The 27,101-nt window shown below is 54.0% G+C and overlaps 14 protein-coding genes across 14 annotated transcripts; 5 read left to right on the plus strand and 9 right to left on the minus strand.

The window, feature by feature from the left end:
* Window positions 1-83: 83 nt before the first annotated feature.
* MYCGRDRAFT_100958 (uncharacterized protein) lies at window positions 84-1,789 on the plus strand (the record flags this gene model as incomplete). Its single annotated transcript, XM_003849971.1, has 3 exons — window positions 84-359; window positions 409-713; window positions 766-1,789. The coding sequence occupies 3 exons, from the start codon at window positions 84-86 to the stop codon at window positions 1,787-1,789; spliced, it is 1,605 nt and encodes a 534-aa protein (XP_003850019.1).
* Window positions 1,790-1,892: 103 nt separating this feature from the next.
* Window positions 1,893-4,592, minus strand: MYCGRDRAFT_110435 (uncharacterized protein; the record flags this gene model as incomplete). Its single annotated transcript, XM_003850360.1, has 4 exons — window positions 1,893-1,991; window positions 2,115-2,131; window positions 2,528-2,988; window positions 3,064-4,592. The coding sequence occupies 4 exons, from the start codon at window positions 4,590-4,592 to the stop codon at window positions 1,893-1,895; spliced, it is 2,106 nt and encodes a 701-aa protein (XP_003850408.1).
* A 765-nt stretch (window positions 4,593-5,357) lies between these two features.
* On the minus strand, window positions 5,358-5,961 carry MYCGRDRAFT_95133 (uncharacterized protein; the record flags this gene model as incomplete). The annotated part of the gene is made up of 3 exons (XM_003850359.1): window positions 5,358-5,569; window positions 5,628-5,826; window positions 5,881-5,961. 3 exons carry the CDS (start codon window positions 5,959-5,961, stop codon window positions 5,358-5,360), a joined length of 492 nt encoding a protein of 163 aa, XP_003850407.1.
* Window positions 5,962-7,080: 1,119 nt separating this feature from the next.
* Window positions 7,081-8,195, plus strand: MYCGRDRAFT_95134 (uncharacterized protein; the record flags this gene model as incomplete). The annotated part of the gene is made up of 3 exons (XM_003849972.1): window positions 7,081-7,189; window positions 7,242-7,442; window positions 7,495-8,195. 3 exons carry the CDS (start codon window positions 7,081-7,083, stop codon window positions 8,193-8,195), a joined length of 1,011 nt encoding a protein of 336 aa, XP_003850020.1.
* A 478-nt stretch (window positions 8,196-8,673) lies between these two features.
* On the minus strand, window positions 8,674-9,273 carry MYCGRDRAFT_61546 (uncharacterized protein; the record flags this gene model as incomplete). The annotated part of the gene is made up of 1 exon (XM_003850358.1): window positions 8,674-9,273. A coding segment is annotated over one exon (483 nt), but the record flags the coding sequence as incomplete, so codon positions are not given.
* Window positions 9,274-11,090: 1,817 nt separating this feature from the next.
* Window positions 11,091-11,927, minus strand: MYCGRDRAFT_95136 (uncharacterized protein; the record flags this gene model as incomplete). Its single annotated transcript, XM_003850357.1, has 1 exon — window positions 11,091-11,927. One exon carries the CDS (start codon window positions 11,925-11,927, stop codon window positions 11,091-11,093), a length of 837 nt encoding a protein of 278 aa, XP_003850405.1.
* A 431-nt stretch (window positions 11,928-12,358) lies between these two features.
* On the minus strand, window positions 12,359-13,744 carry MYCGRDRAFT_45731 (uncharacterized protein; the record flags this gene model as incomplete). Its single annotated transcript, XM_003850356.1, has 2 exons — window positions 12,359-13,060; window positions 13,163-13,744. The coding sequence occupies 2 exons, from the start codon at window positions 13,742-13,744 to the stop codon at window positions 12,359-12,361; spliced, it is 1,284 nt and encodes a 427-aa protein (XP_003850404.1).
* Window positions 13,745-14,398: 654 nt separating this feature from the next.
* On the plus strand, window positions 14,399-16,004 carry MYCGRDRAFT_110436 (uncharacterized protein; the record flags this gene model as incomplete). The annotated part of the gene is made up of 2 exons (XM_003849973.1): window positions 14,399-14,692; window positions 14,741-16,004. 2 exons carry the CDS (start codon window positions 14,520-14,522, stop codon window positions 16,002-16,004), a joined length of 1,437 nt encoding a protein of 478 aa, XP_003850021.1.
* Window positions 16,005-16,382: 378 nt separating this feature from the next.
* MYCGRDRAFT_74707 (uncharacterized protein) lies at window positions 16,383-18,075 on the minus strand (the record flags this gene model as incomplete). The annotated part of the gene is made up of 4 exons (XM_003850355.1): window positions 16,383-17,149; window positions 17,197-17,675; window positions 17,732-17,871; window positions 17,923-18,075. The coding sequence occupies 4 exons, from the start codon at window positions 18,073-18,075 to the stop codon at window positions 16,383-16,385; spliced, it is 1,539 nt and encodes a 512-aa protein (XP_003850403.1).
* Window positions 18,076-18,474: 399 nt separating this feature from the next.
* Window positions 18,475-19,668, minus strand: MYCGRDRAFT_110438 (uncharacterized protein; the record flags this gene model as incomplete). The annotated part of the gene is made up of 2 exons (XM_003850354.1): window positions 18,475-19,083; window positions 19,148-19,668. 2 exons carry the CDS (start codon window positions 19,400-19,402, stop codon window positions 18,475-18,477), a joined length of 864 nt encoding a protein of 287 aa, XP_003850402.1.
* A 391-nt stretch (window positions 19,669-20,059) lies between these two features.
* MYCGRDRAFT_24629 (uncharacterized protein) lies at window positions 20,060-21,211 on the plus strand (the record flags this gene model as incomplete). The annotated part of the gene is made up of 1 exon (XM_003849974.1): window positions 20,060-21,211. A coding segment is annotated over one exon (1,152 nt), but the record flags the coding sequence as incomplete, so codon positions are not given.
* A 321-nt stretch (window positions 21,212-21,532) lies between these two features.
* MYCGRDRAFT_46950 (uncharacterized protein) lies at window positions 21,533-22,597 on the minus strand (the record flags this gene model as incomplete). The annotated part of the gene is made up of 2 exons (XM_003850353.1): window positions 21,533-21,835; window positions 21,893-22,597. The coding sequence occupies 2 exons, from the start codon at window positions 22,595-22,597 to the stop codon at window positions 21,533-21,535; spliced, it is 1,008 nt and encodes a 335-aa protein (XP_003850401.1).
* A 369-nt stretch (window positions 22,598-22,966) lies between these two features.
* On the plus strand, window positions 22,967-24,019 carry MYCGRDRAFT_87144 (uncharacterized protein; the record flags this gene model as incomplete). The annotated part of the gene is made up of 2 exons (XM_003849975.1): window positions 22,967-23,373; window positions 23,464-24,019. 2 exons carry the CDS (start codon window positions 22,967-22,969, stop codon window positions 24,017-24,019), a joined length of 963 nt encoding a protein of 320 aa, XP_003850023.1.
* A 167-nt stretch (window positions 24,020-24,186) lies between these two features.
* Window positions 24,187-26,262, minus strand: MYCGRDRAFT_95144 (uncharacterized protein; the record flags this gene model as incomplete). Its single annotated transcript, XM_003850352.1, has 1 exon — window positions 24,187-26,262. The coding sequence occupies one exon, from the start codon at window positions 26,260-26,262 to the stop codon at window positions 24,187-24,189; it is 2,076 nt and encodes a 691-aa protein (XP_003850400.1).
* Between the last annotated feature and the right edge of the window lie 839 nt (window positions 26,263-27,101).

Below are 27,101 nucleotides of genomic sequence, written 5' to 3' on the forward strand. Positions count from 1 at the left end.
TCTGCACCAGCTTCTTGACTGAATGAACACCTGTACAAGCAACCTTCCAAATTGGAGACTACCGGAGCACAGAACGTTACAGAATGCCAGAACAGTGGGAAGAAATCTCGGCCAAAGCCAAGCAAAAAGTGCTGGATGATATTCCATCGGAATGGAAGATACCATCGGACGAATTGCCTTCACAGGATGTACTTGATGTGACTGGCTTCCCAGCGCAGTCGGGCATTTTGTCGCAGCAAGATCTAGACATCACCGACTCGTTTGCGGTGGACATCGTGGCAAAGGTCGCCAAGGGCGAATGGACGTCCGAAGATGTGACCAGAGCTTTTTGTAAGAGAGCTGCCATCGCCCATCAGTTGGTACGATTTCATGCTCCAAATGTTAAGCCTCATGCTAATGTCCCTTCAGGTAAATTGCTTGACGGTAATCATGTTCGACGACGGCATCGAACGAGCAAAGCAGCTCGACGCTGAGTTCAAGAGGACCGGAAAGGTCACTGGACCTCTTCACGGGCTGCCGATCTCTCTCAAAGACAACTTCAACGTTCCTGGCTATCCATCATCTGTCGGCTTCTGTAGCTGGGCAACGGAACCAATGCAGACCGAGAGCACGATTGTGAAAACGTTGAGAGACCTCGGAGCAGTATTCTACGTCAAGACCAATGTTCCCACGGCGATGATGATTCCGGAAAGCGTAAACAACACTTACGGACGGTGAGTGAATACAGCAACACCATTGGCCTACTCTTGCTGACGCTTCGCGAAGCACATTGAATCCGCTGAACCGCAAGACCACGTCAGGAGGCTCGAGCGGAGGCGAATCCGCACTTGTTTGTCTAAAAGGCAGTCCGCTCGGGGTGGGAACAGACATCGGCGGCTCCGTCCGCATCCCATCAGCCTGTACCGGGATATTCACCATCAAGCCTTCTCACGGACGATTTCCTCAGACTGGTGCGCGGAGTGCTCTTGCTGGACAAGAAGCGGTCGCGAGCGTCAACTCAGGCATGGCCCGAAGTATTGCAGACGTTCGCCTGTATGCGAAGAATGTCGTTGATTCTGCGCCGTGGCTAAGAGATCACAACTGCATTGAGATACCATGGCGGAGTGTGGAACTCAAAGCAAAGCCGAAGATTGCTGTCTTCCGCGACGATGGCTATATTCAGCCTACCCCACCCGTATCGCGGGCTCTGGAGGAGACTGTGGCCAAACTAAAGGCCAAAGGTTACGAGATTGTGGAGTGGGACAACACCTGCCACCTGGAGATCTACCAAATCGTGGGCAAGCTCTTCGTCGCAGACGGCGGAAAGTCTCTTGAGAAGATCGTGCAAGCCAGCGGAGAGCCATGGCGTCCAGAGCTGAAGATGTATAAGGACGCCACGGAGCTGGGCGTGCATGAGCTGTGGCAAATTCAAGCCCAGCGAACTGCATTGGCCAAGCAGTATCTTGAGCGATGGGCGGCGGTCGAGGGTCTGGATGCAATCCTAGGTCCCGTGACTCCTTACGCCAGCCCAAAGAATGGCGAGTTCAGACACGTAGGATACACGGCCGTCTTTAACGTGCTAGACTACAGTTCCTCCTCGTTCCCGACAGGTGTGTACGTCGACAAGGAGAAGGACGTGGTGCCGGAAGGACTGAAGACGCACAGCGACCTGGACGCCCAGACACAGCGAGAGTATGATCCAGTGCTCTCGCATGGACTTCCGGTCAGCTTGCAGCTGACGGGCAGACGGCTGCAAGAAGAGAAGATCCTGGCTTTGACGGAGAAGATCATTGAGGATCTTAAGGCTTGATAGTGCGATTTCCAGCGGATGGCGGACTTGGTCGTCCCCCTACAGCCGAGATCAGGCTTAATTTAGCGAGCATACCTGAATCGAAGTCTCCATACTCAGAAGACTACGTGCATGTCCGATTGACGATCAGCCATAGTTGGCGTGCGGGTAAGTGGCAAGACACCTTTTGATAGCCGTGCATGTAGATTGACAGATGACTTAGCTGGACAGTTTCCTAAGTATACAGCTAAGTTAGCAGGAAGTGTGCAAGTACCATAGCAGGACAGCTTCCTAAGCGTGCAGATATCTCAGCAGGACATGCTAGATAACTTGGCAGGGCACTTACGAGTACTATACCAGGACCTGTACATGTACCATGGCACGACATGTACATGTACCATAGCCGGACGGCTTCTTAAGCGTACAGATAACTTAGCAGGACACGTCCGAGTACCGTAGCAGAACGGTTCGATAGCCGTAAAGTTGACCTGGCAGGGCATCTTTGTAGCCGTACATATAAAGTAACAGGACGTGTCCAAGTGCCATACCAGGACATTTTTCTCAGCGTATAGATAACTTGACAGCACCTGTGCATATAACTTGGCAGGGCGGCTACGCAGCCGTACAGGACACCGTGCCGGTAAGATATCGAGACGTCCCATTGGGCGTACTAGTAACCCGTCAGGTCGCCTTCAAGGGCGTACATCTAACCCAGCAGGACATCCCAGACAGCCGTGCAAGTACCTCATCAAGTCTGACCATCGACCGATACACCAGGCCCGATATACTTCTCCGTCCAGTCACCAATTCTCAGCGCAAGATCAATCCAGAACTTGCGCTCACTGAAGATGTGTGCTTGCCGCGGGTACGTTACGAATTGATGCTCCAAGCCGTGAGCTTCCAGCGCCCTCCTCATTCCCCAAGCCTGCGTAATGGGACAGCGCTCATCTTTCTCGCCGTGCAGAATCAGTATCGGAGGGATGACCATTGCTCCTGTCTTCGTGCTGCGATCGACGGCGGCCTGCACCTCCCACAAGGCTGAGGCTTGCCGATTGCGAGTGTCGTCTTTCTGACAGTTCCAGACTGCGTTTCCACCATTTAGTTCCGTCTCCAAAGATGCGCCCAAGTCTGAGGTCAATGCCATGGTGTCTGTTTCCGTGATCCCTGCCAGCGGGATGGAAGCGCGGAATTTCCACGGCTGTAGCGAGCCGTTGCGAGTGCTGCATAGATAGCTGAGGAAGCCACCTTGGCTCAAACCACCGACGACGAGACGAGAGGGATCTGAATAGCCGGACTTGATGGCGTGGTCTGTGAGTGCGATGACATCTTCGTAGTCCACTTTGCCTACGCCGCGGAGGCTCCAGCCCGCGAAGGCTTCGCCTCGACCCGTGCTACCACGATAGTTCGGGAGCAGGATTGAGTATCCAAGTCGCAGGAGGTAGGGCGTCCAGAAATAGTAGAGAGTGTTGAAGGCGTTCGTATTGCGGGATGTTGGACCGCCGTGTATCAGGACAAGCGTTGGCGCATGGCCCTCAAAGCCCGCCGGCGCCGGATCAGGCCTGAGGAAGACGCCGTCGAGATCCACCTCGTCGTCCGCTGACCTGCACGAGATGAACTCGCTGGAGCCGAACGTCTGACCTTGGAAGGCTGCTCCATGTGAGGAGAGCTGAATCGAGTGTCCTGATGAAGTAGTGGTCGAGTAGACTTCGACAGGTTGATTGACGCTCGAGCTGGCCGTCGCAAGCAATATTTCGTTGTTACCAGGGGGAAAGATCGCGCCGAATGCTTGCAATTCTTCTGCTTTCGAATAGATTACAACCACGTTCGTAAGGAGTGATTCGTTCGAAAGGAGGCAGAGTTGATCCTCCATTCCCTTCTGCGACTTGACCAGCACTTTGCCGCCGACATTCAGCAGCCCAACCGCAGTATCATCATATCCAAATGCAACTCTCGTCCATGGCTTGTCGTTGGCTTCAACATCGCCCTCAACGCCAGAGTCTGGTGACACTGCATACACAGTCGCACCTGCGCAGACCTTGTCGATCGGTGTCCCGGAGATGAAGTATAGCTGTCCATCGGCCGCCCAGGTCAAGTCGGTCACTGCGTTAGGGATAGTGCAGATGTCCTTCACTGTCTGGTCTTTGACTGTGAGCACCGCAATTCTGGATCCTCTCAAGTATGGCTCTTCAATGTTCGGCGAAGTCGTGTCAGTAAATGCAATCCTTTTGCCATCCGGGCTCCAGGAGAAACCGGTCACATGGCGTTGATGCTCGACACCCGCGCGGCTGACTTGCTTCGTCTGGACATTGACTGTACGCAGTCGGACGTAAGCCAGATCTTCGCCCCAGACTTGGACGTCGTCGCCTTCCTCCTCTCGGTCTTTCTGCTCCTTTGTCTTCTCGTCGGCCGATAGATAGGCAATAGTCGTGCCATCGGAAGAAAACTCAAACTGCGAAATGGGGCGTTCGTTCTCGATGTCGGTCAACGGGAAGGCCTCCCCTTCTACGACCGACTGGCGTATATTGAGTGCGTATATAGCCCATCTTTCGCCAGCCCTTGCTCGATCCGAAACGAAAGCTATACTCCTTCCGTCTGGATTCCATCGAGGGATGTGGTCTTTGCTAAGGCCAGAGGTAATCTGACGGGCAGACTTGGCTTTGCCAGTCTCGGCGAGCCAAAGCGTGGATACCGGAAGCTTTCCCTGTCGATGCATCCAGGTGAGATTCGTAGAGTACAAGACTTGCTGTGCATTTGGGGAGAAGGCTATCGTATTGGGGATCTCCAGATCGCAGAGGGAGGTTATGAGGGCTTTCTTTCTGGCCATGGTAGGAAGTCTTTGCATGCTGGGTGAGAGGATATGAATAGAAGGAGAGCTTTGCTTGATTACCATGCTAGTTGCCTAGATGAGCGCTCGGTGTCTTGTTACTGTTAGAATCCATCGCGGGAGGGGGATGGTGGCATGTCTTTATCGGCATTCGGCCAATGAATGACGGCGCGGGGGTATACCGAAGGATTCACCATTCCCATCATCGGAACTCCGCGGCTTGAAGAGAGAAGAGAGAAAACGTGTTGATGGCCGGACGAAGTAGGTTGCTGCATTGGCATCGAGAGAGGAGTCCCTTTGCCACGTGGCCTGACTCCTCGCTTCACGTCCTCACCTCACCTCGCTCCATCTAGAACTATTCAACTACCTACCCAGCCAACGAACTCTATGTCTAACAGCAATGAGCCCGATATCCAGACTTCTGGCCTCGCTGGAAAGAAGTTTGATCCAAGGAAAGACCGGCACGCAACGTCGCAAAAGCGCAAGAACTGCACGAAGTGAGAACCTCGGACGATTTGGCGGCAACCACAGGACCTCACGATGTTTCACAGCGGTCCACGAGAAGCACACTGCAAACAGTTCCAAATTTCATTCATGCACGCAAAGTCTGACGAAGCACAATCTCTCGAAGCAAAGTACATCGCTTTTGACGCAGGCATCGTCCCGCCATTTGCTCCAAAACACCCATTTGTCTTCGCAACACGAAGTTGTGATTTTCTCCCATGTCTCAAAGCAAGTCTCAAAGCAAGTCTCAAAGCACAAGTCTCAAAGCAAGTCGTCGAAGCCGTTGGCCTGGTGGTCCATGCCGGTGTCGAAGTTGAACTCGTAATTGGTGTCGTGGGGCAAGGCGTCGCCAGTGAGGGTATGGTCGAAGCTCGCCATGGCGGCATCCTCCTCCTCCATCATTTCCTGCTTGACGCCGGCCTTCTTGTTGGACTTTGGAGTGCTGCTCTTGGCGACTCGACCTTGGGTGACGGCTGTAACGAAGAGAGTCAGCTCAACAGCAGACAGCGCATGAGTCTGGAGGTCACATACTAGTCAGAGCATCCTTCTTGGGAGTCTTTGGCTTGCGCGGAGTGGCGGGCGCAGACTTGCGTCCTCCTGCAGTAGCATCACGTTCGCCTCGCTCGACCTCGCCCTTAAGCTCGAGGGCCAGCTTCTTGGTCTTGCGGAAACGGTTCTCGAGTGTGTCGTATGTGCAGCCGAAATGCAAGGCGGCGGCACGATAGTCGATCTTCGACATGGTTAGCATGGTCAGCGGTCCAAAGAGAGAGAGGATGCAGCATACCTTGGCTCCGGTCGCGATCAGACACGCCACCGCACGCTCCCAGGCTTCGGCGCTGTTCCAGTCTACGGTACCCTTGGCCATGATGTTGATGGTCGGGTGTGTGTGAGGTGAGATGGAGAGGGTGTTGGGACGTTGTGTGATGCGGATGTGTGTAGTGTGGTTGGTGATGGGAAAAGTGTGGTTGGTGTTGAAGTGGGAGTCCGAAGGGTCTTTTGTGAGCTGTCCGTGGTGCGCCGTTTGCAAGTGTGAGCTCGCGTTGCTGCTCTGCTGCCTTGAGAGAGTGACACAAGCCAGAGTGAAGTGCGGCGAAAAGTGATCAAACACACGACAGCCCTTCAGAATGGTCAAAGCGGCATGCAAGTGAATCCATACTCACTTTGGTATTCCCGGTCAAGCCAATCACGAGAGATGGAGATGCGGAAGCGCACAAGGATATTGCAGTGCGCGCATACGATTCTGCAAGCACTCAACGCGCAACCCTTCTAGCATCGTTCAAAAAGTGACAGGTCGTCGATCGGATCCACTCTTATGTTGCACAGGAACAACACGTATCCTCGCGATCTTCTCGCGTGGGCTAAAGTGCATGCAGGTACGTCGTCTAGGCTGCGCGGACGACACTGATCAATCCGCGAGGTGTATCCTGTCCTTTCCCCGTTCCCATGTCCCGTTTGTAGCGTTGAGCCACCTGTAATTTCTGATGACCAGGGCAAGTTGACGTGATGGACTTGGTAGATCGGAAAAATGACCTGTCGGGGCTCCAAATGACTGCAATCGCTGGTGAAACCCGGATCCCAATCGGTTGCCATATGAAGTCGTTGCCACGCGACCAGTAGAGTGAGCTCCTAGATAAGCGAATGAAGTGAATTGTGCTGCAGGTCTCAGGCGGCAGCTGAATCAGATCTTCACTTCTCGGCAACCAAAGCCTCGCCACAAACTCTTCCGCACTCTTCTTCGCACACTCTCCCACATTTCCGCACACACTTCAACGTCGGCAGCACACTTCCTCCCTTCCACACCCATTCCCACCCACACACATCAACGTCAATCCCACAAGCTTCGTAAGTCTTCTCTGATATGCAGCCACCCTAGGCCAGCTCAACCCTACTCCACCTCTTCTCCACCTCCGCCTCCTCTTCTGGTTCACTCCCGCTTCAAGTCATACCGCCGCTGATTCTTCTTAATTCACAAGCAGAGCACATCATGGCCAAAGTATGGACCCCAGCCAGGGACCAGAACCTGCTCTTGCTCCTGATTCAAGAAATCAAGATCGACTTCTCCACCCTGCCGCAGAAGTGGCAAGAAAAATATCGTGAGCTACCTTCGATTCTTCTGGACCTGCTCCTGCTGACATGTGCGCACAGCGACCGAGACCTTTCAACCTACATCCAAGGCCCTCAGCGAGCATGTTGCCAAGTTGAAGCGCAACGTGAAGGCCAGCACGAACGCCACTGGCTCCGCTAAGACCTGGACCGCAGCTCGGGATCAGAATCTCCTGCTCCTTCTCATCCAAGAGGTGAAGGTGGATTTTTCCAAGCTGCCAGCGGCATGGGCGAAGAAGTATCGTGAGTTCTCCCGAACCCATGCGAACCTGCCCTCGCTAATAATAATGCGCAGCAACCGAGACATTTCAGCCGACAATGAAAGCCTTCAGTGAGCACGTAGCCAAGCTGAAGCGCGCGGCCAAGTCCAGTGGTGATGCCACAGCAAACGCGAGTTCCACCACAACAAAGCTCCCATCGACTGGATCCGTCGTCGCCGCAGCGACTCCGCATGGCAAGGTCAGTACCGCCAAACCGCGCCCGAAGCGAGCCCGCGCAGAGATAAAGAACGAGGAGAGCTCCGAGGACGAGGCCACCGACGACCAGGCGAGCCCAGCAAAGAAGCGCGCCACACCACGCCGCAGTGCAACACGCAAGTCGTACAAGGAGGAAGACTTCAGCGAGGACGAAGATGCCAACGCCAGTGGGGAGGAAGTTTCGGCGAGTGAACAGGACGACTTCCTCACCTCGGCGCGTGCCACCTCTCGCACCGTCGACTTCGGGGCCGAAAAGGCAGATTCAGTCATCTCCCGTACCGTCGACTTTGGAGCGGACAAGGCAGACTCGGCCATCTCGAACGCTCCCTCGCCAAGCAAGATCGCTGAGGAGCATACTCCCGCCAGCCTCGCCGACGATCAGTTCGGCCAAGACATGTTCCGTCCCATCGACAGCATCGCTCGCTCGAAGCAGAGCGCCGCACGCCCATTCGGCCAGTTCGACTACTTCGGCAACCCGGTTCCGGAGGACGATGCCGACGACTACATCCCCTCGAAGTGATGGTTGGCCAAGTTTGTACTTGATTTCCGGCGGTCTTGCTTCTTACTTGTATCGTCAATGCATACTTGGAGAAGCGCAAGCTTTTGGCGGCGGTCAGCAAAGGGAGCATGGGGCTGTAATATACAAGAGGTCCTTCGTCAGGTGATACTGTTCACCATGGCCCAGTCTTCGGACACGTCAGCGAAGGTCTCAACGGCGAATTGTTTTTGTTCTCAAGTGCTTTACCTTCACCCAGACAGTCCTTGTTTTCCAATATTGTCTGGCCTTTGCCTCCATCAAAAGCAGTTTTTATCGCGGTTCTAGCCAGCCGATCGACCGAAATGCAAGGCATGATTGCCTCTGAAATTACCGTGCCCATGTTGTCCGCACTGCCAGCCAGCACTCTCCCAGGCCGCAACGCTATCACTTCAAAGCACTTATGACCTTCCACCTCTCCCGCGCTTTGTACAGTTTCAAACAACCCCTTCTCGGCAGCACCCTTGATCTTTCGACTGTCGGCATACATCCACAGTCTTCGAAATTGATCAACCTCCGCTCCCCAGCCCGATATAAAAACAAACCGGAACGGAAACCTCTTCTCCCCAGCGGCAGGACTCTTCTCCGGAAACCCGGTATGCGGCTCCAACGCCGTAGCCAAATGTCCCGCGAAAGCCTCCGCTGCAGCAACAGGATAATTCACACCAACTCTTCTTGCTTCATCGAGGTCCTTGAACTGCTGCACGCTACCTCCTAGCGACCATATACAGGCTTCTACGCCTTCTTCACGGAGTCGATCGAGGAGCTCGGGGCTATAGGTCTCGAACTCCTCGTGCAGGAGCTGGGTGACCTTTTTGTGGGAGAAGCGATTGTCGAGCGGACGGCGGGTGAGGACGTAGATGTGGGAGATGAAGGTGTGGGCGATGCATTGTTTGAGGATCTCGCTGCCGATGAAGCCCGTGCTGCCGGTGAGGACTATCTTCATTGTCGTAAGAGGCTCTTAAGCCCGGATTGGATGAGAAAGGAGAAGTCCTGAGTCGAGGGCCGTGTGTCCCGGTCACTTGCCGGGCAGATGTCACTGCACAGGATCAGTCATCACAGTGGTGCCGGTGTCGTAGTCACGGCATCAAGATGCATCATCATGGGCGTGAACGTGAGGTGGATGCAGACGATGTCAAATCGCGCCATCAATATTTGATTCAAGCGGCCTTCAAATCTACTAGGTTTGGCGCTAGCTTACAAGCGTATTCACTTCACTTCACTTCTTGAACTCCATCGCCTAAACAACGAAGAGGCGGTCCAAAGCCATACGCCGGATTGTCTGCACGACAGTAGGCGGCTTCGCGCTATTCTTTTCTGCGCTTACTGCATGGCATCGCTCTCGTAGCCAAATTCGTTCGGCATTTTCTGGTCCTTTTAATTTTTCACTGGGCCGATGGCTACGCCATACCAGACTTCCACCTGATTTACAAAGAGCCATGCAGGAACTGCAAGATGAGATCACTCTCCACCCTTCACCACTAGAGCGAGGCAGCAATGACCCTGCTAAACCCCTTTTGATCTTCTTCGTCTGCGGGAATCCTGGCTTGATCGAGTACTACCGGGCATTCCTCGAAGAAATTCAGCATCAACTCCAAGCGGACGGGCAAGCCAAGAACGTGATTCTGTACGGGGCCAGTCACGATGGCTTTGAGATTCATCCATCAACAAAGCGGAAAACCGCACATGCTCCGCCTTTCTCATTGCAAGAAGAGATTGAGAGCGTGCAGCGACGATTACAGGAGAAAGCAGAAGAGCTCGCGGAATCAGGCGGTCCGATCGATGTTGTACTGATGGGTCACTCAGTCGGGTCGTATATGCTGCTTGAAGTGATTACTTGGTGGCAGAGGCAGCGCGATCAGCAGGCACTGTATAGAATCGTTGGTGGCGTGTGTCTTTTCCCGACTGTTGTTGACATTGCTAAGAGCAGTAAAGGGAGAAGTCTCAGTGTGAGTATAGACCAGTTTCAATTCTTATCGCTCTTCTGACGTCGCTACAGTGGCTTCTTGGTCTCCCGTTCATGCCAGGCTTCCTGCAATTCGTTGCTAGATGTGTTGCCTCAATACCGACTTCATGGATCAACTGGCCGCGACTGCTCAATCCCGGGACCGAAGGCGTCGCCGTCACAGAAGCGATGATCAGGAGTCAGCATAGTGTGCGACAGATCATGTACGTCTCATACCCTCGCCTGTATTTCTACCAAGCTGACATTGACCGCTCTAGATACATGGCAAACCAAGAAATGCACGAAATAAAAGAAGATAAATGGCATCCAGCCAACCTCTGGGGTCTGCTCCCGCATGAGTACGATTCTGACGGAGCAGACACCTCCACAACAGAGACACACGACGCTCCAAGAACGAGGCTCTTCTTCTACTGGGGCAATGACGACTATTGGGTGAACAACGACTCTCGAGACTCGCTCATCGCATCGCGGGCTCAGACTTCGGACAAGAATACACACTCGCGAGCAAAGATGATGATCGATCAGAGCGATATACCGCATCCGTTCTCGATGGAGACAAAGCATACGAAGATCGTGGCTGGACATGTTGCTGAATTTATTGGAGAGCTGAGAGAGCAGCTGGCGGCACAGACGTGATAGAAATGGATTTCATTCGAAATGCATTGTGGACGGACAGTACCCCGTAAGCGCCAGAATCAATCTGATAGCAGGAAATTGCAGATCTCCCAGTGTCGCCCTTCTCCTCGTAGGTCCACGCATGCAGCTTCGGCTTTCCAAGAACAAAACTTAATCATGCAGCCATGTGGCCACGCAGACCAACAGGTCTATCCTCGAATCTTGGAACATCACTTCGTCACATTCGCCCAATATCAAAGCCCTACCCGTCTCGAAGTCTGCGTCTGCGGCTCGCTAGCTCACTCATTCCTCCTCCACGCCGCCGCTGCGGCTTTCTCCTTTGCCTTCTTCTCGTGTGGCGACCGGCTGGACTCGATATTTGAATCGCTGCGACGCAGCATGGTCCTTCCACGAGGCTCAGTGTCTTCGTCGTGAGCTGCGGCCGGAGATGGCAGGTAGCGGCAGGAAGTAGCAGGCCGAGAGAAAGCGCCAGGGGTCGAAGATTCCATTGCCGCGAGAACAAAGTCCAGTGGGCAAGTATTTTGATCGCTGCCGCTTTCATTTGCTTGAGCCGGTGATGATAACTGGATGGGACCACAGATCGATGTGTAAATTGAGACAGCAATGAAGCCCGCAAGTTCCAGCTCCACAAGACACAATACAGCTTCTGCGTTACATTGAAGAAGATCACCGTACTCGAATTGCCAGACGCAGTTCACGGCCGTGATGTAAGTGAACAGAACCACGGCGTCGAGTCCAGGAACAGGGGTCTCGGCCAGTTTCCAGTAAAGTGGGCGCTGAGCGTGAACGTAGCCTTTCATGTGAATGCTCAGGAGGAATTCTGTGGTTGCGAGGATGAAGAAGAAACCGACCAGGAAGACGTGGCTGCGGTACCACATGACGGCGAGGATGTTGAATGTGAAGATCTCGATGGCAGCGGCGCAGTTGGCGAAGATGCGCAATACGACTAAGGCGAGGTCGAGGCCGATGCTGAGCAACAACCAGGTGCCCGTCAGGCGGAGAAGTGTGGCTGTGACGGACCAGGTAGCCTTGAAGACTTGGATAATGTTGGTGAGAGTGGTGGAGAACGTGCTGGTAGAGTTGACTCTCGATGGATTGGTGAGCACGGTGGCCATGTTCGTCGTGCTAGGGGTGGCCGAAGCAGTTAGATTGGCCATCGTTTGTAGTAGTTCCTGTAATGATGAGATCGACTTGGAAGCTGGATGAGAATGAATTGTGGAAGAAGAACATGACCAGAGACCGTTGACGCCTTTTTGATCGAACGCCCATCGCGAAGTGTCTCACCACGAGCAAGCGAAATGTGGCAAGGTGATTGTCATTTCATATGTGCAGTCCTGGAACATGCATTAGCTACTGTATTTCTGCGGGCTCCCGCATGTTCGTGAGGCATCAGGACTCATTGATGTCCCACACGGTTCTTTGTCCAGCAAACATGGCTACGAGCTCACCAATCGACCGAAACAATGCCGTTGTCCAATATACCAGTTACGCCTCGCTGACATGCAACAATGCCACAATCGAGCCGGTTCAACATATGGCGTTGGGCCTAATTCGCCTGACTCTCCGCCCACTTGACCCATCTCCGTACGCACTCGTCGACTCTCCTGACACCCTCCTGGCTAGCATCGACCCGGAACCATTCTTGGTGCGTCCTCCCACAGGCTTCGCACTCCTTCATGACCCGTTGTTCGTTGAGTTCCAGGTGCACTAAGCGCTCCACGCGCTTCACGAACTTGACTTTCTTGACGTCCCTTCCGATGTCCTCGGGAGCAGGAGACGACTCGCCAGGAGTAGCACTGGTTCTTGGAGATGGAGACGGAGAGGAAGAATTCGACGATGGCATGTAGGGATACCATCGAACCAGATTCAGGGCGTAGCCACATTGCTTTTGCCACTCCTTCATCCGGCGGCTGACGTTGTTGGCGCGACCAATCTTGAGCATAATCGTTTTGTCTTGATTGCGCTGACCGGCGCCACCTCGAGCAGACTCTCCACCATATTCTGACATGACAGCGCTCACACGGCGCCGTTGGTCTTTGGGTGGAGCGAGCAAGGATTTGGCAGTTGAAGTGTCGGGTGCGGCGGCGTCCTTGGGAGTCAGCCAGAAGATGTAGATGTAGCCTTCCTCGTCTGCGGCACTGATAGGCTTCAGCAGCTCCGCGAGTAGGGCGGCAGTAGTTTGCGGGCTGAGATGTGGCGGGAGAAGAGAGAGTAGTCGGTCTGTCTGCGGGTTGGAAGAGTGTTTCTGCTGTTGCGATTGGACGCTCGGACGAGGTGACTCGTAATTCGTAGGTTTTGCTGCAGGTTTTGGAGCATGGCTCGCCTGTTCGAGTCGTTTTCGGCGCCGAACGATCTCAATTTGGTCGCTGTCCGCGGCTCCACAACAGAGAGAAGCCCAGAAGCCTTGTTTCTTTTTTTGCGGTCTCGTTTTGGAGGCTTGACCCAGTCCATATTTCTCGCCGTATGGTGCTGGCTGCTGCTGCACAGCATAGTCCATTGTCTGCGTGCGACCATCCACTTTTCCGAGGCCACCAGTTTTCTTGCTCTTTGGCCTCTTCTTCCCACCACTGTCCTCCTCGTCCGTCAACGCCGTGATCCCGAGCCGCTGAACCAACGTGTCAATGCTGCTCTTCCCCTTGAGCTCAAATATCTCCGTATCGTGTCTTCCCGGTCTTCCTTGCCCAGGCTTCACTGCATGCACAGCGTTATTCGTAGCTTGATCTTTGTGTTGCCAGCAGTAAAACTCCGCCGCTTCTTCTCCCACCGCAACAACTCCTGCATTCGAACGCCTGTTGTTCATCGACAAGGCCAGCGCTCGGCGACACGGTCGGCCAGCGGATGTGAGTCCTTGGCATGTCGACGCAGGGTTCTTCGAATCGCTTCGGCTCATGAGAGACTCCGGAGAGGGCGCTGTTCTGTGAAAGGGAGACATGGTCGTTCACGCTGGTGTTCTCGATCTGAAGGAGAGAGCGGAGAGAGCGGAGGACTCTGGGGAGAGAAAGGCAGTATGTGTGAGAGGAATATAGCCATGAACGAAAAGCTGCACATTACCCATGAATGCTATGACGGCAATGCCATTGTGTTTGCAAGCATTATTCACGAACTAAACGCACAAGCGAAGGTCGGTATGGGGCGAAGCCGCTGTTGCCTCGAGTCCAGCGCGCTTCGGTGGCTGGCGCGCATGTGAATAACGTCGTGGCTGGGGCATGGAGGCGATTCTGACGCGCGAGCACGTGAATTGAGGCATCCTCTTGGAGATGCTGTATCTCTCATGCTGTGCATGAGAGTGTCATTCGAGATGAGTTTTGAAGAGTGAACTGGTTGATAAAGCGATTGTGATTTGGACAAAGGTTTGGAAGGAACGAGGTCGGAGCGAGTGGTGCCTCAGGCTGAGACGAGAATGCTCTCCGCGAGGACCTCACTTCTTCCACTTCCTTTGTTCCTCCTCCGTGACCCACGTCCGTGGTGCCGCTCGAAATGCACGGCGTGACATGCACCTCAGTGACTTGGTGTGTGCAGTTTGAGCAGGAGAGCAGAGGTAACGAGAGACTGTATTCCAAGGTCTATGTCAGCAGCTCGCGTACCCACGACCACACATAAGCGCCTGACTGCTCTTTGAGCTGTCTAACGACTGAGCAGCGTCTTGAACCTCGAAATTGAGCAGACACTGTTCGCACAAGATCGTCGCGCTGAACGGCTGATGAGAAATGGCTCCAGAACAAGACAACCTGTATGCGGGCGTTCCCTTCGATGACTCTAGCGGCCAGATCAGATTATTGCACATACAGAGCGCTCAACAGGACTGCTTGGACGAAACGATACGTTGTGAACTTATGGTCTACAAACTGTCGGACGCTCGAAGAACATACACTGCCATTTCGTAAGTCGCGGGGTCTCAGAATAGCAGCTCCAGACTGAACCATGGCAGTTACACTTGGGGCGCTGAAGCTTCCACTAAAGATATCATCATCAATGGCGTTCGGCGTACCGTCCGCTGGAATTGCTGGTATGCTCTCCGCCAAATGCGTTGTGCCGACACGAACGTGCCATACTGGATCGATTCCATTTGCATCGACCAGACTAGCGACTCTGAGAAGGCAAACCAAGTCAGGCTCATGGGATTCATCTATTCGCAAGCGGATAGCGTGGCTGTCTCCTTGGGAGAGACCGGCGAGGACCAAGATCTCTTTTCGGCCTCATCCACCAATGCCGAGTACAAATGGCAATACCAGCGTGCGATGGCAAAACTCGCCGATAGACCGTACATTGACAGACTTTGGGTCACTCAAGAATGTATGCTGGCCCCGAAAGGCCGACTTACGGTCTTTGTGGGCGACGACTCTGTGGCATGGAAGACTTTGAGAGAGAGGATCGATTTAGCAGGCATTGCAATCGTGAACGGCAATCAACTTCTGAGAGGATACAACTTCGTCGTCGACGCAGACACTTGGAACACCCAAGGCTATACGCCGGACTTTGGGCACGCCATTTCCAGATACAGTGAGCGGCTGTGTCACGATCCTCGCGACAAAGTTTTCGGGCTCCTGGGTCTAGTCGAACGTACAGAAACTGAGCATATCAGGGTGAATTACCAAGTCCCCCTTCTGGACCTCCTGCTTGACGTTGCTTCCATCCAACCCAACAATGATCCAGCTCGCTTTGCAGCTGTCGAACCCGGCGATTATGCCAGAGCGGGAATTGACCCAGTACGCTGGAGCCTCGACCACCTTCCCACCACTTCTCTTCGAGACGAATTTGTGCCATTGTGTCATGAGTTTCGCTCGGACTTCGCTTTACTGTTCAAGTATCACTGTCTCGGTCCTAGCGGTACTCTCAATGACCGACTCAGGCTCCAGAAGACTTCTTGGGCATCGGGCTGTAAATGCAAATCGCTCGGCGAATTGGTCGATGAATGGTCGAGTCTCTTGAATGCAGAAACCCGCGAGCGGTCCTCCCCAAGAGCTCCCTGCGAGCTCGTTTTCCTTGGTCAACTGCCTGTCTTCACGCGGTATCGTCGAAGAGACTTCAATGAGCCCATGGGGAGTTCCCGCCGAAACATGTTCTTGTTGGGAGACCCACATGTACGAAATCTTGTGTTGAAGTTCTGCGCGACTGCGCACAAGCGCACGCACGAAAGCTACCCGTACCCGTTGTGGACACAGAAAGAAGTCGCAGAGGTGCTCATGTCGTAAGCGTTGAGATTCCCGTCTGCTCTTTGCCTTACGGCATTCCTGTGAACCCATGAACAGCCACAGATTAGAGACAATCAACGAAGTTGGGCATGCCTTCTGACGGCTCTCATTGGTCGATTCGATCATTACGTTGAGTGTGTAGTCTGAGCAGGAGAACAGACGTAACCCAGAGTCGTCCGACCACAATCAGGCCTGCCTTTCGCTATGAACTGCACATCACGCATGCGAGAAGTGGCCGAAGGCGACGGTGGATGGTAAGTGGGAATTCGCCTGGAAGGACTCCACTCTGTCGCATATGATGCTTCGTCGCTGGATGGCTCAAGTCGATGTCGAATGCCCCAGTCGCCGGTGCTCAACTCTCTCCTGATCCAGAACATTTCATTCCGTCTTCTTACGTGCAGCAGCTGTAACCTGTGCCGGCGCTTTAGACCACAGCAGCTGCAGCATCACCCACCCAAAGCCCAGCAGAACAGCGACTGCAGTACCAAAAGGTACCCACCCAGTCTGATCCGCGTTCAAAGCCGGGACCGTGAGCCTCTCCACAAGGTCCTTGCCCGCAGGCGGTATATGGTAGAACATCGTCTTGGGCCCAAACAGCCCGTCGTATCCCAAATTGACTCTGTCGAATGGATTGGTAGCCATCTTGAGACCTTCTTCAGCCTCGCAGGCCCAGAAAATGACAGGCCAGGGGACGTGTACTTGCGACCCATTCAATCCGGTGGAGGTGGAGTTGATGTAGCGTAGATGTGTTGGGACTGTCACGATCCAGTCATTCTTAGATGGAGCAGTATCAGTCACTTTAGTATGGGCCAGTTCCAGCAAAGCGGACGAGCCCCAGCGCCTGATGACCCAGTCTGGTGCCTCGAGATCTTGTTCACCATCAAGACTCCGCAGAGATACCAGATTCTGCGAGTCAAGAAACAAAGAGTCTGAAAGCTGGTATCGATCGATGAAGAGGTATGACGGAAGTGTCCAATACGCGTGGAGAGCACAACTGTCCTTTGGCGGACTGAGCTCGCGCGATGAGAAAGTAATTTCGAGTTTCGGATGTAGTCCTGTGGGCTGCTGGAATTTGGCGGAGAAAGTGGTATCGTCGCCTGAGGGAAGAGGATGATGTCTCGCGGGGAAGGAGAATAATGTCGCGCCTCAGAAAAGTCAGTGTGATGTCTGAGATCAGCTTTGAGTTACTCACTTGGATGATCATCTTCGCCCACAACCGTGAGATATCCTCCGAGCGAGATCTCCTCGGGCTCATCAGCCTTTTCTAGAGCCAGAACGCCAACCTCGAGACGATCTTCGGCGGTAATCTTCCGAAGCCCTGTCTGTCCATCAACACTCGCAAGGTTAGTTGTAGACTGTTCCCACATGACGACGACATTCAAGGCGTGGCTGATCGCATCAAAGTCGTAGTCAACGTATGCTGCACTCTTTGTTCTGTGGAGCCCTTCACACAATGGCTGCATGGTCTTTACAGATGCTGCGACCGGACAGAGCTTCTTCGCCAACTCGGTCGATATCTGAGATATATCGCTGGACGCATGGTAGAACTGGTAGGTCGATGCACTCGCAAATCGCTCTGATAGAATTGAAGGCTTGGTAAAGGAGTTCAGGGAGGCGTCACATTTGGCGTCGCCTTGGAGCAAGAGTTTCAGGTAAGAGCATAGCTTCGACCTGGAGTACATCAGGACTCAACACTTGTAGAAGGAAGATACATCAAGGCCACCTACTCGGCTCCAGATGTCCGGGGAGTGAAGAAGATATGAAGTCCAGAGGGCAGTCTTGATACTGCCGGTGAGCTGACGTTGTAGTTTTGTGATGAGACAAGGCGGATATGAAGCTCATGAAAGTCATCTAAGAACAGTTGGAGCTGCAATGTAATCAGTACTTAGACGTGTTATTTGTGTGTTCCGAACCCTACTTCTTGTGGGAGGTCCGAAAGCCCAATTGTGATACGTCTCTCTTCGGCGGCGTCGCTTGACTTTGCGTAGATGAGGGCATCATCAGCAAGCTCTATGTCAGCTGGATCGACGCCAGTTCCTGCCGGAAGAAGGTAAGTGACTCGTTGTCGCATGTTTGATGTTGAGGTTGTAGACAATATGCGATGGTCACTTTGGGCGACGAAACGCGCTGTGATGCAACATGTGGTGTCGTACTACAATATACACGCATTTCTTGCCGCCCAGGAGAGAGGTTGCGAGCCTTGTGGCCTCTCATTTGATATGCCGAAGACATTCTGTTCATACATTCGATAGTATGTGCTTGGAGCCTTGCTTGAATTCGACATCAATTGTCCTCGCTGTTCGCTGTCTACCCAGGCTAGGAACCCTTTGCAACCAAAACACGCTGTTACAACTCCAACCTGTAGTCATTCCATCTGGCTCTTCTATGGCGACCAGCCTCGATCTCACCGTCCTCGCGCCCCTCGATGTTATTATGGGATGACAGCAGCTACGGATGCAGTCGCTTCAATTCATCCCAACTTCAACCCACTCAGACTGCTCAACCCGCCTTTGGTCGTGTTCACTGCACCCTCGACGTTAGCTTGACCTCCCGAAGTAGCTTGCCTCGGTTTCGTTGCAATGGCACCCACGTGTTGATTGGCTCCGGATTTCGCGTTAGAGCCTGTTGTCGTTGCTGTCGAGTTATCGCCTTTGTCACCAGCAGGCTTCGTAAAGCGATCATTGTATCCCTCGATACCCTTCTTCGCATTCTGGCCTCTCGCGTCCTCCATGAATCCAGTCAATCTCCCACCCGTCAGAGAATTGAGCTTGTCGCCAATGGCATTGCCTTCGCTGGCTTGTCCATTCTCACTGCCACGAGAGTCGCCATTCGCCCATCGGAGGATGTAGTAGCCTCCTAGGCCCCACAGGAACAGGAATGTCGCAGCAAATGTCGTGAACATGATGGTAGGTAGCACGATGAGGAGCGCCACGCCAACACAAAATAATGTGAAGAGCACCGCGCCAAGCAAAGCGAGAATCAAGGCAACGACGAGAGCAAAGATGAAGACTGATACGCTGAATAGGACGAACAAGCCGAGAGGAACGCCTGTAAGAAGAAGGTTCATGCCGAGGAATGCCTGATACAGAGAGCATGGTCAGCCATTTGCAGAGCGATCTCGAGTCATGGTAGGAGATCCCTACGGAGAGCTTGGGGTTGGCCAGCATGAAAGATTGCAGCTGGGCGAGGAAGGCCGCTCGCTTCTCCGGAGGGAAGATTCGATCGACCAGAGCTTGTCCTTTGGCTGCCACAGTCGATGCCATGGAGTTGATGGAACTCAGGAGCCCATTTGTACCGCTCTGAATCTTCTCTTGCACGCCGCTGATCGGTGTTCCCTTCGTAGCGCTCTTTGCCTGATCTTGCACGCCTGAAGACGCATTCTTGAGCTGGTCCGCCATGGTGGGTGATGGAGCACGAGCGGGAGAACGTGATGTCTCGCGGATGATATCGACTCGATTTGGATGGGTCCCTGGCCGGACTTCGAGCTTTCTTGGTGTACTGCGATCTCTACCAGAGGAAGTGGTAGGGGGAGACGTGGTGATGAGGCCCGCGGGCAGGTCGGATGCAATGAGGAATGGAGAACACTTATGTCAAGTTTGAGGAGGAACTGAATCATTCAACGCCACCATCGAGCAGGATTTCTTGCCATTGTGATGGGAAACTAGGAGCGTTCTCCGTCGAGGTCGCACGCACGTTACTGCCATGTTTTTGAGTGGAGAGCTCGCGGTTCAATGTGACGTGCTCTTTCCATGGATTCGGCGGGCCGCTCAAAAGTTTAGCGGACCACGCTACGCACTTCCCCAATCGAGCTTCAAACTTTTTTACATGTGATCTCGACCTTTGCGACAACGACAATACTGAAAGAGACGGAACTCGGAAGACACGAGGAAATGAACATGGCGGAAAAGGAGAACAAGAAGCGAAAGAGACAGTCGAATGGCGTGGACACACCCAGCAAGAAGGTCGCCGTGGACGGAACCATTTCGGTATCATACAATGACGAGAATGGCATACATCCAGTGCTGCTCTCAGCGCCTGGTGTGAACGCGCCAAAGGTTCCGTTCAAGGCATACACGAAGCCTGTATCAGCGAAGCATGCCGGCAAAGATGTAACACCCAAAACCCACGAAGTCCTTCTCCAATCCTCCAAGCATCCTCGACTCGACTACACCGCAGCTCCTAGCTCTCTCGACCAACATCTCTCCCACTACATTGCGGTATTCGATCCAGAAGCGAAGAAGCTGGAAGTGACTCCGGCGTATCACCTCAATCTCCGCAGTGCATTACGATCCGAAGCCATTGAGGAAGACCAGGACAAACTCAGCTACGCTCGCCAACGTGAAGAACTAGGAAGGGAATTTGGTACAAAGAAGGCGAAGAAGGCTATCGCTTCAAAGACGGAGAACGCCATCACAAATCCAAACGACACGAAAGGCAAGGGCAAAGTCACGGATGTACAATCCGCCATTCTGGACAACGTTGCAGATGCTACCATTGGCAGCACCACGCAAAAGAATGAGCAAGATGCAGATGCCCTGCTCGCGTCGAAACCCATACCCAAGCCAAATCTCGCCGCTTCAAGCGTAGAAGAAGTGTACCCCTTGAAGACTCTCATACCGGCGAACGACCTCCGTCTCGTACCCATTAAAGACTGGCAAGACAAAGGCCGAGCAAGCGAAGCCGTCGAATTCAGGCACCGCGTCCCTGCATCCAAACTCCAACCACTTCTCAAACTTGGCGACACATCCAAGCTGTCCGCTCTCCGCTACCTCACCCTCCTGCTCGAGTTCCACGATGCATGCACATCCGGTGGACGAGAATCTGCGAAGAAAGTGCCCAAGCGAGACACCCTCGCGAAGAAGCTCGAAGCCTGGTCACCTGCCTTGGTCGACTCAGTACGGAAGCGATTCACCAATGATTCAGGAAACGAGATTGCGAAGTGGCATCTTGACAAGCTGTACACGCACATCTGCGCGCTGAGTTTGTACATTGACGACTGGGTGACGGACACGAGCCTGCTAAAGGATGACTTGAAGCTGGAGACGAAGGCTATCTCGCAGTACTTCTTGGAGCTGGGTTGCAAGGTTGCGGCTCCGACAGAGGCAGAGAGGACCAGGTTGAATATGGGCAAGGCGCAGGCAAAGGTCACGAGGATGGCGAAGTTGAAGTTGCCGCTGGAGTTCCCGAAGCCCAGGGTAGGGCGGAGGTCGTAGATGACGATGAGGGTAGGAGATGTGGAAGAGCGGGGCGATATCGTCCGCAACTGGCGAGACAGAAATTCGGCGAGAACAATGAAACGAATGGGACTGCACTCTGTTGTGGTGCTTGCGACAACGTCTGAAGAACTTGATCATCTGGCAATTTGTATGCCATAGCCTGTGACTAGATTACCTCGTGAGGGTGTTCATTTCGATTCGTCGTGGAAGTCGCTCTGCCCTTTCAGCATGCCTGTGATATCAACCAATCATGATCCCCAACGCCATCGCTAAATTCAAGGTCCCAGTCATGTCAAACCCACTACCCACTCCCTAGCCCAGTCTCTGCCTCTTCCCACCACCATGCCCACGCTCGTCAGCCAGTCGTTTCCGCTCAAGATCCTCCTTCATGATTCGCTCGAGGTTACTCATCTTCTTTTCCGGCTCCGGCGCAAAGACTTCCTTCTTCTTCGCGAAGGGGTTCTTCTTCGCGAGTGGGTTGATGGGCTTTCCTTTCTTCGCTAGTGAAAGTGATACCTTCGCTGGAGCTGCGGCGGCTGGCTCTGCCGCATCTGCTTTTGACTCCTCTTCTGCCTTCTCTGTCTTGTCTGCATTCTCTGACTGTTCGCTTGGCTTCTCGATTGGTGGTTCTGTCGACGAGAAAGTCTCGATCGCAACAGCAGCTCCTTCCACAGGCTCTTCCGTTTGTGCGGTCGTCTTTGCGGATACCTTCGCCTTCAAGCTCAACGAAACTTTGATCGGCTCCAGCGGCGCAGCAGGTTGTCCAGGCGTCTCCTCTGGTGACTCCTTGGCTGGATCCGGCCTCAGCGCTGCCAACCTCGCCGCCTCCGCCTCCTTCGCCCTCTTGATCTGCTGCGCCAATAGTCGACTCTCCACATCCTCGTCCCCCTTCATCAACCTCTCCTTCTTCATGATATCCTCCCTCCTCCGAATCGCCTCAGCACTATCATCAATCCACTGAATCTCCAACCCCTTATCCCCCTCCTCGACCCTACAAATCCCCTCCCGTCCCAAATGCTTCGCAAACTCCGTCAAACTCGGCCACTTCGTCGAGTTCATATGGACATGCTCTTTATCCCGGATATACTCCTGGTAAAAGTGATTCATGTGCACCTTTTTCTCTCCGTGCGCCGTCCGGAGGAGTTGTAGAAAGTCCCGCTGGAATTGCTTGCTGTAGTCGTTGATGAACTTCCGCGGATCTTCGCCGACTTGCAGCATGGCGCGGACGTGGCCTTCGGACATGGTGTGTTGTTTGAAGCCGTTCTCGTCGCGGCATTGCTTTTCGCAGATTTGGCAGTACCAGCGGAGGCGCTGCAGGCCTTTGGCTTTCATTTTGTTGGCGACATATTTCGTGCTGCCGACTTCTGCTTTGCCCATGATGGCGGTGGTGATGGCTTCCCTGCGATCGCGCGATCGGTACACTGGTTGGCAGACGAAGGACTGAGTGAAGAAGTGCAAGACACGATGTTGATGTAGCAGAGTGAAAGCAGCGCATCGTGCTTCCGTGCCTTGGATCTCCATCTTCAACGCTGACTCAGCTGGCCTGGACTTCACGTCGCCACTTCCCGCATTCACAGCTTCTGGAACAATCAGGTTTTCGATCAAGCAGCCAGCTGTCCTTACAACAAGAAAATCAGCGCCACAACATCTATGTAGACGAAAAGACAAACTTCCAACGTCCTCCGCGACGAACATCCGAATAAACCCAACCCATCCCCCAAATCGCGCACCACAATCCTCACAACCATGCGCCTCCCCTTCCTCCTCCTCACCACCACCCTCCTCACAACCCCTTCAGTCCTCGCCCTCGGGGGCTCCTCCAAAATCCTCCTCTCCAAAGTAAAATCCCTAACCCTCCGCTCCTCCGCCCTGACAACCTCCCGCCGCGTCCCCCCCGTCCCCCAACTCACCTGCGTAGGCGGCAACGCGCAAGGTCTCTACGATGTAGACGTCATGTCCTGCAAGAACAACGGCCAAGGCTACGACTCGGAAGACATCCACTGGGTATGTCAGGCCAGCTTACCTCCCGAATTCAAACTCGGAGCGACGGACGTGGTGTGTGAGGGGTATGATTCCGCGGAAGATCCGTGGGTGTTGAAGGGGAGTTGTGCGGTGGAGTATCGGCTTGTTTTGACGCCGCTGGGAGGCATGAAGTCACCCTTTGCTCACTCACGATGTCTACACCTGCTAACGTGGAGTACAGAAGAAAAATATAAATCCCACCTCGGTTCCTCCTGGCGAAGTCCCTCTTCTTCCTACCACTCCCCCTCCTCCTCCTCCGGCGGCCTATCCGACTCCATCTCGACCTTCATCTTCTGGCTCTTCTTCCTCGGAGTAGCCGGCTTTATCATCTACAGCGTCTGCGTCAATCCCAACAACCCCAATCGCCGCGGAGGACGTTTCGGCAACCGCAACAACTGGGGTGGATGGGGAGGCGGTGGCGGAGGTGGAGGACCAGACGACGGAACCGACGATCCTCCTCCACCGTACACGCCGCGTGGACCGAAAGTCAGGTTTAGTCCATATGGTTCGTCTTCTGCGGGCGGCGCGAATTCTGGACCGGGGTTTTGGACGGGTACGATGGCGGGTGCGGCGGCGGGATATGGAGCCGCGGCGTGGAACGCGAGGCGGAATCAACAGCAGCAACAGCAAGCGGGTCCGTCGAGTTGGTTTGGAGGAGGTGGGAATGCTGGTGGTCAAGGCTACGGCGTGGCGGGACCGTCAAATTATGCGTCGGCACCGGCGCCGAGTAGTAGTCGGCATGAGTCTACTGGCTTTGGTGGGACGAGAAGACGATGAGATGTGAGATGACGATTGGAAAAGCGAAAACAGCAAGCTTGAAGACGACCTAATCTCTACCTGCTAAATGCTACGCTCTTTCATGCTTGAACAGTAAAATCGTGCTCATGTCCATCATTGTTTCCTCATTCATCTCTTTTAACTTTCACGCTGCAAACCCTGCCTCCTCAGACCTTGTAGCCAACCAGACCAGCCGGCGTCATGACAGGAGAGGCGGCAGCTCGAGTGATCGTTTCATTCGAAGAGGCACTCATCACAGGCATGAGGGATGCCGTGGTGGTAGCCTCGACAGCAGTCGAGTAGGGTAAATCAGTGCTCGTAGCGTCCACGAGACGGATCGCGGCGGTCCATCCTTCGCCAGGGCCAAAGAGACTGACATCGGTGTACAGTCCGCAGCGTGTGGTGTAGCCGAACTGGACGGCGTCACAGTCTCCAGTGCAGGCAGCGACGCAAGCGGGGAAGTCGGAAGCGCTGGTGTATCGAGAATGGGCTGCAGTGAGGATGCTGTCGCAGAGGACCTTGTAGAATTCGTAGTCGGTTGGGTCGACAAAGACTCCTTCAGCGAGACCTGGACAAGACGCAGCGCTGATGGGAAGTGCCGAGACTGATGCGGCACTTGTGATCGTGGCGGCGTCAGAGGTCGATGTGGCTGAGGTGCTGTTGGCGGTGATGCTCGCGGGTGGAATGACAGGTCCGACGGGACCGACAGCTATGCCGCTAGGGACAGGGAAGGGAGTGGGAAGGTCGGTGATACTTCTCCGAGTGGAAGTGAAAGCAGGAGTGGCAGTTGGCAACGTGACAGTGTTGTTGTATGATGGTGGACCGCGAGTTGCGTTGGTAGGGTATCCCGACCATCCAGCAGAGGCCGGTCGAGTTGTCGCAGGTCGAGTCGTCGCAGGCTTTGGAGTGGTCACAGGTGTCTCAGGGTCTTCATCGCCATCGATATCGGCTAGCAGAACGATGTAGTCCAGATCTTCGCCTGGGCCACCCTCGATGCCTTGCTTGCAAAGAGTGCAGCTCTGAGTGGTTGAAAAGAAGAGCACCGCAAGACAGGTAGCATCCTGGTCGCAGTCTTGCATGCAATCTTCTTGAGACGACGATGCGTCTACATACGACAGACTCTCACAGACTGGCGCAAAGTCGCACATCACAGTGTAAGTAGCGTTAAGCTCGTCGGTGTATGGTGCGCCGGTGCACTCGGGACAGGTCAGAGCGGACATGTTGCATCCGGTGTCGATGGGAAGGATCGAGAAGGTTGGCTCTGCTGATGATGAGGTCGTCGTGACATTCGTGGTGTTCGACAACTGAAAGCGGGTAGGCCTGGGAGCTGATGTCGGAAAGGCACTCGGCGACGCTGGGTCTGGAAGCGCAATTGGTGCACCAGTGTAGACCGGCAGGAAGGCGGTGTATCCAGCCTGACCGATAGGGAAGACATTCTGTCCTCTCGCAAGCTCACAGCTGCGTTCGTCATAGTAGCTTGCGCCCTCGCAAAAGTCGAGCTCATCGCAGTACTCTAGGCAGCCGGCGGGGGTGAGCCACTCTTGGATGGAGTATTTGCTGTCGCTGTACAGCCGGCTATCGCAGAAGATGGTATAGGCAATACCGGCTTGATCCACAGCGACAGTGTTGTCACATTGCGGGCATAGATTGGTGCTATCCAAGTCACATTGGGAGGATTGAGTGGCTGATGGTGCAGGTTGGACGCTCGACTCGGTCGTCGAGGTCTCCGCTTTGCTCGGGGAGGCAGTGACGTACACAGTCTTGGTGATCTGAACCTTTGACGAAGTGGACTGAGCGGCTACCGTGCTGGTGATCTGAACCTTGGACGAAGTCGACTTGACGGGTCCTGGACCGAGACGGACCAGGTTGAGGGAGCCCTCAGCAGCACGAAGTCCAGTCTGTTCTCCTGAGATGAGAGTGCAGCCTCCCTCCAGGTGCATGTTGACACCATAGCACTCCACATTGTCGTCGCAAGCATCCATGCAGATGAGTGGTGAAGTGGCACCTCCGACTTCTTCCTCACCGAATGCAGTCATGATCCAATTACATGACACCGCATACCGCAGGCCTGCATTGTCTGTGATGTTCTTCCCATTGAAGTCCGGGCAGAGGCTTCCGGAGTCGGGGTCTTGAGAGGCGGCCTGGGTGGTGAAGATGATGTCCGCATCCGAGGTTGTGGTGGCAGCGAGAGTTGGGACGACGATAGCGGTCAACACCGCGGCGACGTGAACGAGAGACTTCATCGTGATAGCGAGCGAGGGGGTGATTCTCTTGGTGGACTGGTGATTCTTTCTGAGTAGAGACAGTGAATGCAACGCGCGAAAGGACAGAAAAGAGCGTGTTGGCGGATGAAGAAGATGAAGAACAAGAGATGAAGTCGCGCAAGAGGAGGAAGTCGTGTGGTCTCGCCCGCCGCGTCTTGAGCACACCAAGGAAAGAGCATTCCCCGGACGGACATCTCGCGAAGTACGCGAAGCAAGGCCAAAACACCGAACATGAAGAATGCGAGATGAAACGAGATGATTTCAGTGCGCTTACATTTACTCCTTCGACGTGACTATCCGGTGTCAATGTGCAACCACCCGACGGGAGGAAAGTGTCAGGAAATGTCAGGATGGTGGGATTGATGTGATGTTGAGTGTGTTGGTGCCACGGCAGGAGAGGCGCACAAAGCAGAGGGAGTTGAACAGATGGACGCAGGTACGCGGATGTCGGGTCTCTCCTGCAATCTGATCTGGTCAGCATGAACACTGAAGTGCCGTAGTACCCGATCGAACTCCTGCATGAGGTAGAGATACGGCGGATGATCATCCTTATGCGAACACCAAATGACACTGCAGGATGAAGAGGCAAGGTGCCGTCGGATGAACACAAATGTCCAATGCAAGGTACCTCAACTCACTGTGATCCATGTCCCTCAATAGCATTCCCACCTCAATGAAGAGTCTTCTTCGCATTCGTCCTCACCTCACGCACGCTTCATTCTCTTCTCATCCATGTCCCCAAGATCCGAGTCTGCCATCATTCGCACATCACCACTGTAATATGCTTTCGACCATGTACATCCAAGAAGTACATCTCT

This window comes from Zymoseptoria tritici, chromosome 8 (assembly GCF_000219625.1).
Source record: "Zymoseptoria tritici IPO323 chromosome 8, whole genome shotgun sequence".
NCBI lineage: Eukaryota > Fungi > Ascomycota > Dothideomycetes > Mycosphaerellales > Mycosphaerellaceae > Zymoseptoria > Zymoseptoria tritici.